Source organism: Camelus bactrianus, chromosome 1, assembly GCF_048773025.1.
Source record: "Camelus bactrianus isolate YW-2024 breed Bactrian camel chromosome 1, ASM4877302v1, whole genome shotgun sequence".
In the NCBI taxonomy this organism is placed as follows: domain Eukaryota; kingdom Metazoa; phylum Chordata; class Mammalia; order Artiodactyla; family Camelidae; genus Camelus; species Camelus bactrianus.
The window spans coordinates 41,420,576-41,432,791 of record NC_133539.1 but is presented as its reverse complement, the minus strand read 5'-3'; the positions used below and the strand labels follow the sequence as shown (position 1 = coordinate 41,432,791).

The window sequence follows — 12,216 nt, the reverse complement described above, 5'->3', positions numbered from 1 at the left end:
CTATGTTGTACCAATTTTACTGCTTAAATTTCTTCTCAGGTCAAATAAGCAAGCCCTTGCCATTAGGAAGGACCAATAGAGCTGTGAATATGCTTTTTTTTTCCCCTTTTAAAGATTAAACTATAGTCAGTTTACAATGTGGTGTCAACTTCTGGTGTACAAGGAAATTCCAAGGAATTTAGGAGCCCTTTGTCAGATGCCAGGTCAGATAGATGTATTTCTTATTATTTTACATCCACCTACAAAAATGAATATAAGCAAAACAGAGCTAGACTCACAGACATAGAAAACAAACTTATGTTTACCAGGGAGAGGGGAAGGAGGTGGGAAGGGATAAATTGGGAGTTGGAGATTTGCAGATACTAACTAGTATATATAAAATAGATAAACAACAAGTTCATACTGTATATAGCACAGGGAACTATATTTAACATCTTGTAGTAACTTACAGTGAAAAAGAATATGAAAACAAATATATGTATGTTCATGTATGACTGAAACATTATGCTGTACACCAGAAATTGACTCAACATTATAAACTGACTATATACTTCAATAAAGGAAAAAAGTCCAGAACATGTTAGAGCAAAGGCAGTTAATCTGGGATCATTGCCCTTATTTGATGTGGCCACCCCCAGTTGTCACCCTATCCCAACCCAGTGTTTAACCTTGATTAACTTGTGATTCATCAATATGCATTTGGATTAATTTCTTATTTTACTATGTTTCACATTAAATGCATCTGTATACATCATCTATACCAATGTTAATATTATCTCAAAAGTGAAACCTCAATTAAAAAAAATCACCATACATACCTGCAAATACATTAGAATATTCAAGAAGTTGACTGCTTTCTGGAAAAATATGAGTTCTTGAGACATATCTCCAGCAGCTAAAACAAAGGAAAATAAGCAAGGAAGAATATAAAGTCTTTCAAGAATTACTTATAAAAATCACATATGGACTATGCAAGCAAAGGAACAGCTAACTACAAAAGTTACAAATAGTTCAGAGAATCAAGAATAGAAGAAAATCCGTATTTTGTGAAGGTAATTTGATTCTGATATCAGAACGTGACACAGATGACACAAAACAAAACCACAAACCAATTTTACTTGCTACTCTTGGCATCAAAACCGTATTTTATTAAAATATAAATTACTAATTAAAAAGATTTCTGTGTACAGCAAAATGTTTCAGTCATACGTATACATACATATATTCCTTTTCATATTCTTTTTCATTTGAATATGCTTTTCACTCTGATGCCACATCCTTCTAGCTCTGTAGATAGAGTTGATTCCAATGCTTTGCTTTGCTTTTTCATGTTCTAATGGGAACTGTTCTCCAAATAATTATTTCCTAATCATATTTATCTTTTATGGTACACTGGATGTCACGCAGAAAAAAGGGATCTTTTTTGTTTGTGATCTTTCTTTAATGGATGAGAAATGTGGGGGGAGCATACAGATATTCAAATACACTGAGCAAAGGAACCCTTCACAGCTGTGTGTCTGTCTCCTAGACGTATCAGCCATGCCTGGCTACCAGAAGTCATTTGCCACAGTTCCCTTTTCTCCTTCTGTGGGTTTCCACTTTTTAGAGAAGCAGTAAATGTTCGAGTGTTTTGAGGAATACAGATTCCTTTTCTAGGCCTCTTAGATTATCCCATAGTGCAAGGGAAATTTCAATCAGTACTTACAACTTACTAATGATAGTTATCCAGGCAGCTTTCCATACATGTTAAAAAAAATGGACTCTCAATATTTTGATTTCAAAATATTTAGCAATAAAGTCAGGAAGCATGTGTATGGTTCTGTGAAATTCTGGCTTCATAGTCACTAAACTTTTTTTTTTTTTTAATATAAATGTGATCATAAAACAAATATACAAAAACAAGTAAGGAAAGTCAAGAGAGTCATTGTATCTTAGCAGCAGTTTATAACTTCATTTCACTTCACTTGGGGGCTTCAATGACACTGGCCTCAGTGATTATTTTTCACTATGTGATGACCAAGTCAGGAAATTGTTTCATCTTGCTCAGGATGTAATACCCCACCTTTCCTTTCAGGCAATGGATATCATTTTTGTTTTTGTAATCTGCAATTGAGTGATGTAATGAGTAATGGATTAGCTTCCATTCATTTTATATTTGTGTTTGCCGTGTAAATTTTAATTATTTAATCATTTTCATATTAAGATCCAAACATTGTGAAATAACTATTTGATGGTCATGTAGACCTTGGGTTCCCCTTGGGAACGAAAAATAAATCTTTTCTCTAAGTGGCATTATCTTTATCCATTTTTAGCTAAGCCAGCGATGTAGCAAAAAGAAAACCAGGTTACAATTCAGGAGACCTGGATTCAGGTCTTGATTTTGCTCTCAGTGTGACATTGAATGCCCTTGAAACTATTCTGGGCCTTGTTTCTCATCTATAAAATGAGACAGTTGCATTGCACTAGTGAAAATCAACTCAGGGGCAGAAAAAACCATATCAGAATCACCACAGGGCTTTTTCAAACTACACGTGCCCCCTACCCTCACCTCAGATTCTAATCTACTGTACTTGGGGGCCAGACTTAAACCCGCTGAATACCAATCACATGAAGTACTATTACAAGTGGAGCTGGAAAAATTTACGGAGAAGTAAATTTCATGTTTGCAACCAACTGGTCAACAACCAGGCTTGAAAATTATTTTAAATATCTTTTAAAAATTCATCTATGTCACAATGAAGTAACTTGCCACCACCAGGTTATGTATATCATTGTCACAGAGGGCTTTTCTACAGGAGTAGCAATTTGTACAACTTACACCTAACAGAAGCAATAAGCATGGCACGGTTTTCCAGGGCGTTGGGTTTAGATAACGTTCCCTGAGGTCCACAAGCTCCCACCTACTTTATAAAGGCCACAGGCCTTCTTGCTGTTTGGCTCTTACTGCAGTAGATGGAGATAACACAAGTTCTTCTTACAGCAAATGCAACATACATAGTCTCATGAAATGACAGGGGGAATCAATGGAAATACAAAGCATATATAGTGTATGTTAGTTCTATGTAGTTTTTTATTGGATTTTAAATTAATTAATCATATTGGATTTTTATTGACCCTAAAAACTTTTTTTTGAGCCAGTGTTATTTTCCATGATGAGGATCTTCCCTCTTCTTTTTCACTGTCCTCTCATTCCTGTAGTTTCAAATATTTCTGAAAATGCAACTGTCTGCCCTTCTGTATACCTGAAAAGAATCTATAGTGAATTATCAGCATCACTCTTGGCATTGCCCAAATCCAGTTAGTCTCATCAGAACAACTGTGCTTCCTGTATTGTTTCTACTCTTCTGACATTATTAAAAATACGTGCACCTTCTGGGTTTAGATACTCACTGCTTTAAAAAAAAAAAAAGCTATTGCAATGACCTGATGAGGGATTTTACACTTCCAAATAGGTTTAAATATTATATATATGACCTACAACCTAGATGGAAGCTTTCTTTTATTCTAAGATGTTATTTCACACTAATTCATAGTCCTAAACAAATAAGCATAATTTTATTTTGACTATAAAAGACAAAAAGTGAGTGTGTATATACTGATATGTATATGTATGTGTGTTTAATTTATTCCACTTTGTATTCATCCCTGACCCACAAGAAAATAAAAGGTAGGAATGGATATAGTTTACACGCTTACACACACACACAGACACACATAAATCTCAAAAAATATTTCTTCTGATTCATGCTTAAATTCATGGGCAAAACATTAGCGATATTTATGCACTGTACGAAAGGAACTTAGTGCTTTCACATTCTTCATCATCTTGCTAAATCATCTTTATGCATTTTACCCAAATCATGAAAATATAGAAAATATTACCAGAATTAACCTGTCCGTTACCTCCACAGGGAAAGCACGGTCTCGCAAGCCTCTCCAGCTGGTGGTTGGCACCCTGACACCGAGCTCAGTCTTCCTGTCCTGGGGCTTCCTCATCAACCCTAACCACGACTGGACGTTGCCAAGTCAATGTCCCAATGACAGGTAATGCACCATAATGGAGGGTTTTGTTTTGCATCTGAAAATTGGCACTTGTTTTCAATAGGATCTGCATATGCTTTAGAAGAATGTGTAAATACTGGGGGCATCAGTATTTACAGATCACCGATTGGCTGTGGAGCCTGTTCTAGGTGTGAGGGGCCTGAGTTCATTAGTCAGGGCCCCTACCATTCCGGGAGTTATCATCTACCTGAATAGAAAACACATGCAAGTATTTTTCGTTTCCAAAGAATAAACTAGAAGGGAAAATAAGCCAACTAGCAAGCGGAGCTATCAGAGGTAAGTGCAATAAAAGCTCAGAGGATGAGGTTGAAAGCGATTAGGAGAGGCTGCTAAAAGTTGCAAAAGTTGATCTTGGGTTTGCAAAGGCTGTATCTTTGATTTGACAATTGAAGAAGAGCTAAAAACAGTAGTTCTCTGAGTGTGATCCCGAAACAGAGCAGCATCAGCATCACCATCACTTGGGAACTTGTCAAAAATGGAAATTCCCACTGAATCAGAGACTCCGAGGGTGGGGCCAAGTCATTTGTGTTTTAATAAGCCCTCCAATTGATTCTGATCCCCACCTAAGTTTAGGAATCACTGGCTTAGAAAACCAGAGAGACACACACAGGAGAAATGTAAGTACAGCAAAAATACAGTTGGAAATGAAGCTACCATCTTCTTTGGCAGAACAAAATAAGAAAAGTCTAAATATACTTTAAAATTACTGCCATTCATCCATCCAACACAGGTAGTTGGTATTGTCTATGTGCTGGGCGCTGTGCTAAATGACCCATGATTCTAAATTGGGTATGAAATGATACTTGCTTGTCATAAATATTTACTACATGAGCTTCAAAATTCAAAACTTTGTATCTGACATTCAAGAAGTTCAATCTTCAACCAAAGCATTTTTATTCAAAAAGTTTTTTATTTTAAGTATTCAAAGTGATTTTTAAATTTAAAAAAAATTGTTTCCTTCCCTTCTTAAATGAAAGACTTGTTATTGAGATATAATTTAAACCCAGTCAAATGCACAGATCTTAGGTATCCAGTTTAATCACTTACAAAAAAACAAGGTGTATAATTATTTACTCTATACCCTATCAAGAAATAGAACACTTTCATCACCCCAGAAAGCACTAGAGGGTTTGTCTACTCTAGAATTCCATATAAATAGAATCATAGACTATGTTCTCTTTTTGTGTCTGTCTTATTTATTCAGCATGTTTTTGAGATTCATTCATGATGTTGCAAGTATCAGTAGTTAATCCCCTTTTTCATTCCTGTGTAGTATTCTATTATGGGACTATTTCAGAATGTATTGGTCCATTTTCTTGCTGGTGGACACCTGAATTCTATAAATATTATTGTATAAGACTCTTGTGGACATATCTTTTAATTTCTTTTAGATAAATACCTAGAAAGTAGAATTGCTATGTCACAGGGAAGATGTGTATTTGGTTTTGTTTTTTTTTTTTTGGCCTACTTTTTTCATTTAAATTCCCACAAGCAGTGCATGAGAATTCTGATTGCTCCACATCCTTAACAACATTTCATGTCATCAACATTTTTCATTTTAGCTATTCTAGTGCAGTCATTTCTCATTACCATTTTAATATGCATTTCCCTTATACTAAAGAAATTGAAAATTTTTTCATGTACTTTTGGGCCATATATCTTTTTTGTAGTGCTTTATTTTTATTTGTGTAAGTTGGATGGAAAAGAAAGAGCTTTAAAAATGTTTACAAGTTCTCAGAAGTACCTTTCATGTGACTTTGATTAGGAAATCTAAACTGAGAAAGGAAAAAAATTAAAATTTCCTTCATATGCCCATGGTTCTGAAGGAAGAAATTCTTGGAAAAAAGACATGTAGAGGATATGCCAAGACTAAATTTTTTGAAAAATAATTTTGAGCTATTTCAAAGAATACGAAAAATTTCTTATTTCACCCACTGCTAAACCCATAACTTACTTGTTTGGAAAATGGATTCTTGAAAGAACTTGCTTTCTTGTGATAACTCCAGTTTCTAGTGGATTGTTCCAGGGTGCCAGTGCTGAGAAAACAAACATTTATGGGTTGCTTTCTTTTTCCTCTTCATTTTTATTTAAGTCTCTTATTAAAAAGAAAAAAGGAAAAAAGGGAAAGAATGGGTGGGTGGGAGGGAAGGAAAGAAGAAAGGATGAAAGGAGATTTGATACCCTTGTAACAAATGTAGCTAATGTTAATGGTTACTTGCTTGATACATCCACTTGCAAATTCATATAGCGTAATTTGGATATGATTTCTTCCCCTATCAAGTCTTTCCTTCAGTTTCACTTGGTCCTGCTGGCCTCTTCATGAAAGAACTTACTCTAATTGGTAGATGTTGCTCTGGTCTGACAGCACAAAGAGATAATGCATGTGGAAAAGGTAGAGGAACAGATGGCCTGGTGCAGCTACAATTTTATCCAAGGCAATTGACTTGAAGGCCCCAGATACTCAGACCATGGGTGTACCGGCCCTCCCCACCGTTGCCCATACACTCTGGCTCAGTTCTTCTCATCAGATAGATGGACTCGTGCGTGTCAAATCACAATATATTTAAAAACAATAATTCCACCTAGAATAAAGTTTTCTTTAAACGATTCAATAGTTACATGTCAAGATGCTTGCCAGCTTCCATATCTGAGTGAGTAGGAGAATCTTTGACAGCAATAGGGAAATGTTAGGACACGCGTACATGGGGAGAATTAAATGGTAATGACACAAAGCATTTAGAGTGCTTGTGAGTTTCATTTACCCATGACCTCCTTTCTCCCTAATTAGAATAGTTAATAAAGAGCTGACATTTTAAAGTCTTTGTGGTATTTGAGGGAAAAAAATAGTAGTCCTTATTTAAAAGCTCTGGAAATACAGTACACATGATAAACACCCAAATAAATCCAACCAGAACAATTCTCAATTAGTGTAATGAGATGCAGACCTAGAGAAATCCACACTTACATGATTATGCAGATGATTCTTCTAGAATTCAGACTCCTCCAGGAGGTTAGAAAAAGCAATAATAGTTAGAGTGAATGATTCCTTCTTGAAAACTGGAAAATTAATACAGCTCAAGTTTTTCTTCAGAAACAAATTCTGACAAAACCATGGGAATCCGAATGCCCTTGGCTGGGTACAGAAACACCACCCAGTGTCATTTTAACTCATTTAACTCTAATATTTGGCACCATGTGTAAAGTCTGATTTCTTTAAATGAAAATCATTTCACATTGGTTCATATAGCTTCATATATCCTATGCAAATGTAAATAATTTACTGGGAAAGTTTTTACATTATACTTTGAGTTTTGACTTTATATATCAAAGCTCTTGTGTAGTGAGTTTCCAATGAGAAAATTTCTGTTTTCTGTTGTATTTGCTTTAAGCTTAGAAACATTAATGAAATGTCACTTTATCCTTTGTGGTACATTTCCATTCCTATTTCCATAGGGTGCCCATGGGTTGCCCATGTTTTTAGATCCTTTTTGGAGTTCACATTGGCGAAAAGATGTACTTCACTGACAGTTTTTATTCTTAATGGGCTTTGAAAGGAAGAACGTATGTGTTTGTCCCCAATATATCTAAGGTCAAAAGAAAGCTCTCCAAATTGGCCCAGATGAAGAGCAAAACCTCAGTTTATTTCACCATTAATAGCATATTTTTTCCTTCCCCTGTTTCCAACTTGTTAAAGTGTTCAAGGTTGCTTTAGTTCTCACTCCTTTGCCAACTTACTAAGCTTTACGATGCGTTTAGAAATCATTTTCGCGTTTTCTAATACTTTGACGTTGCACTTACTTGCTTTTAAAGTAGAATGAAGGTCCTCCTTTTTGGCTGGTCCAGAGCTGACTCTGGCTTTCCTTTTCTTTATCCCAAGTTTTTTTAAGAAGCAAATCTTTTCATCGTCTGGGAATCTCACTTGATTGGGCCCAGCCCCTTGCTGCCCGTTTGTCTTGCTGTGTAAATTTGAAGCTCCATGAAGACAAGGGACCATGTGTATCTTAATCACTGTTATCTCCCCAGTCCCCGGGCCAGCAGCTAGCGCGTAGTAGGACTTCAGTAAATGCATGCTGAATAAAAAATAGTGACTTGTCAGCATTTTTACGTTTATGTCTTACCATTAATCCAAACTTGTGACGAAGTTGAACTCATACTTTTTTGGTGGTATCAGTTCCCTTGTCTTATTACTTTGTGGGGTACTGTAATGCTTGCACTCTCCCTAATTTGAAACTTCATTCACTTTTTATTTTTCATCTCCCATAGTATTGAGGCCCAGAGTTATATAGTTTTTGCCCTTGAGAATTACTCATATCAGTATCTTTATCTTCTACTTCTCCATTTTCACATCAGTAATTCCAAGCCAGGTACTGTTTACGTTTCTTTTCATGTCCCAACCCATCCTGCTTCTGCAACACTGAAGAAATTTAGGCTATCTGCCATCAGCTCATTCTTTCATCCCAGATTTATCTTTACCTCTCTTCTGTTCTTACCAAGGAATATTCCTTTTTGGGGGGGGGGTAATTAGGCTTATTTGGTTATTTTTTAACAGAGGTACCAGGGATTGAACCCAGGACCTAGTGCATGGCAAGCGTGTACTCTACCACTGAGCTATACCCACCTCCACCCCAGAGCACATTTCCGACTTCAGACACTGCTCATCATCCCACCCCTTCCACATTCTGTAAGACTTTGCCTTTTCACATTTGCCTCTTCTCTGATACTGATGCCCTGCCTCTGGCTGTCAGACATGCTCAAGATGTCCCTACCCCAAACAGCATCTTCTGTTGACCCTGTTATAGCTTCCATGCTGCTTTGCACTCTCTTGTCTTAATCCTGAAGCTTCTCAGACTGATCTGCTCTCATAGTCTTGATTTCTGTATAGTCCAGACAGTCTTCATTCCCTTTCACTGGTTTCCATCCTCTTTGTACCTTTCCGCTGAAATTTCTCTTGGTGATCAATTGCTGGATCCAGGAGAGTTTTCTCAGTTCTTAACCTTTTAAACCTCTTTTACGGAATGTTTGGCCATCCTCCCAGTCCTAAACTCTTTCTTTCGTTGAAATTTTTAGATTTTTCTCTTACCCTCTTCCTCTTCTCTTTTGCTTACTTGTTATCCCATCTCAGATGTGGAGTAGAGATCTTCCCTTACCTATAAGCCATGTCTTTAACTATCACCTCTGTGTAGAACAATGATTCTCAGACTTTGATGTGCTTGCAAATTGGGGGGATGCTGTTAAAATGCAGGTTCTGATTCTTAGGCCTGAGGAAGAGCCTAAGATTGTACATTTCTAAGAGCTCCCAGGAATGTCTGATGTTGCTCTTCTATGGGGAATAGTAGGGGTGTTGAAGATGGAAATAACTTACAATGCTGAACCTCTGACCTTGACCCGTTTCCAAAGTTCTGAGAGTGTATTTTTAGTTGTCTGTGGAATATTTTCTTTAGAATGACCAGGTAACAGTGTTCAGCACCTCAAACTCAAGCTAAATGCATGTTTTCAGTACTACTACCAGAACTCCTTTTTCATCACTTTAACTTCCCTCTTCTTAAGTGTGAAACTGATTTTTATTTACACTTTCCTTGCATAAAGAGTCTTGTCAACTGTTTCATAGAAATAGAACTTTGATCTTTTCCATTTTTTTCCCCCTTCGTTCTATTTCTTCTGTAATTCACTCCTTTGTCATCCTATATCTGGACTATAGCATATTGAGATTCCTCCCTCCTGTTTTCCTCTAATTCTTCCACTGCTGATAAATCAGCCTTCCTTCACCCTGCTTAACTTTATTTACCTGTTGAAGAATCTCTACCAGCTCCCCACTGCCTGGTAAAAGAAATCATAGAGTCTCTCCAAGAATCTATCTCAAGGAATATGTGAGTCATGCTCCTGAGATGAGGTTTACATCTGGCCTACTCTTCTTTCCCTGCATCTGGGTAGAAAGTCCTGCTTTAAGTCATCCCATGGGGATGGGATTTACAACACAGCCTGTCTAGTTTACAAGTTCGGGCTGCAGGGTGCCAAACCCAGACACCCTCGGCACTCTCTCCTTTTCATCCTGCCTTCTTTAGTCATATTCACATGTGCATCTGCCTCCCCAACTCCCCATCCTGTGAGCTCATTTTTGAAGTCATGCCTGGTGTCTTACTTGTCTTCCATCACACACACAACCTAGCATCACATGTTATAACAGTAGGTCTAAACGTGCATAAATGAACAAGCAAGTGAAATGTCAAGAATGAGCCTTGAAAAAAATCTAGCCTGTCCATTCAACCCTTGAACATTCTCTGCAGCATCTCTTGTCCGGAGGCCACAGTGACCACCTCCAGGGGTGGTAACACAGCATGAATGCTCGGGGTGTAAATTCTTGTCAGACTGACCCAAGTTCAAACTTCTACTCTATTAGCCGAGTGTCCTTGGACAGGTGACTGAAATGCTTTAAGCCTTGGTTTTCTCATCTGTAAAATGAGGATAATAATAGTAGTGTTTCATAGGGGTGTCAGAATTAAATGAGATGACACATGTAAAATGAAGCTATGCTAATATAGCGTCTGGCATGCAGTGAACACTCTGGAAGTGGGGCCATTTGCTGCTAGACTTCTTGATGGTTTTGATATTAGTTACCTTCTGTGATAATTGCCACTTCAGACGAGCGATTCCGTTTTAGATAGCGTTAAAATCTCTAGAAACTTCTTTCTTTTGTTGAGCTTAAACCAGCCAGCAGTGGGTGATAGAGATTTGGGGAAATGGTTTTACTGGTGTGAAAGTTATTACAAGAGTCCAGAGATAGTACAGACCTGAACTGGGCCCTTGAGTGCTGCTTCGGAGTGGAGGACGGCTGAGCACGGGGGTTTCATCCAGGGAAGTGGGACTGCACTTGCAAACTGATTGGACCGGGGGAGGAGGAACGTGACATCAACAGGAATAGGAAGAGATTTGGGAAAGATGGGTCGATTTTAAGGTAGTTATGAAATTCTTGGATGATTAAATCACTGGATTTGATCATGAGGTTTTCCTCTACTAACAGGTCAGACACTAGACTGCAAAGAAATATAGGCATTATGGGTGGGAAGAAAAGGGAAGAAAGGAGATGACTTTTGAGAAATTGTGTTTTAAAAGATAAAGGCAGGGATAAGAAGTATTAATTTTATTTTTGCTTTGATATAATGGAAAACATTTAAACAGCATTTTGAGTCAGAGAAGACTTGTCGAAGAATTGAGAGAAAGGATGCAAGAGTGGATGGAATAAGAAAATGGAATAAAATTACCAAGACACTTATTTTTTAGAAGAAGGAAGAACCCTGGAATCGGAGAGGCGCATGGGGAGAGTGAAGGGGGAGAGAGAGTCTTTGAGAGGAAGGAAGTGGGGATTGAACTTGTCAGCAGTCACAGTCTCAGTAAGGCAAGAAGCGAGGATACGGACAACAGGGGCAGCAGGAAGTGTCCTTTGACATGAAGAGAGCAGAAAAATGTGTGTGTGGAATCTGTTTTAGGAAATATAGTAATTAATCACATAGAAATAAAAAAAATACTGAAAAAACTAGACGAAGTCCCAAAGATGGCCAACTGTGTGCATCTATCCAGGCTAGTTTGTGAAAGACTCAATTTCTTTTGACATTATTCACTGTCTCCACTTGGTATAATTCAGTGCCAGTTACATCATATATTTTATTTATGGGGTTTCTAGCCTGTGTTCTGCCTCTGTGTTTTATTAGAATAGAATGCCTCATATGTAGCTAGAATAAAATTTTAGAAGCAAAAGATTCAAAGATTGTCTAATCCACCCCCCTGTTTTTCAGAGTAGAAAACTGATGCATAAGTGGGTGGAGAGACTTCATGGAGGTTGTGCTACTAGCTTGCAGCTGGCAAATATCCAAGTCAAGCCATTCTCTGCCTTCTCTATTACCATGAGAAACCATGGATTTTTAAGTTACAACAATTATTGTTAATTTTGAAACTATTGGGGAGATCTGAGCACAGACTACTATCAGTTGAACCAAGCACTAACCTCAGCAGTTCTTTACCACTTAATTAGGATATGAGATGCTCTTGTTTCTAAAATCCAAATTGCTAGGCAGGCTTTCCGGAGGTCTGCTCTAATGACACACACTGGCTGCTACTTCTGTCTTTAATAGACTCGTTGCCTCTCCATGCACATGTGCC

The 12,216-nt window shown here is 37.5% G+C and overlaps 1 protein-coding gene across 50 annotated transcripts in view; it reads left to right on the top strand.

The window, feature by feature from the left end:
- Positions 1–12,216, top strand: part of ABI3BP (ABI family member 3 binding protein) — a 241,123-nt gene that overhangs the window by 84,951 nt on the left and 143,956 nt on the right. For all 50 annotated transcript variants that reach the window (XM_074362316.1, XM_074362227.1, XM_074362217.1 and 47 more), the window contains exon 4: positions 3,912–4,044. In XM_074362316.1, coding sequence (XP_074218417.1) covers positions 3,912–4,044 — 133 coding nt within the window. The remainder of the gene's footprint in view (positions 1–3,911; positions 4,045–12,216) is intronic.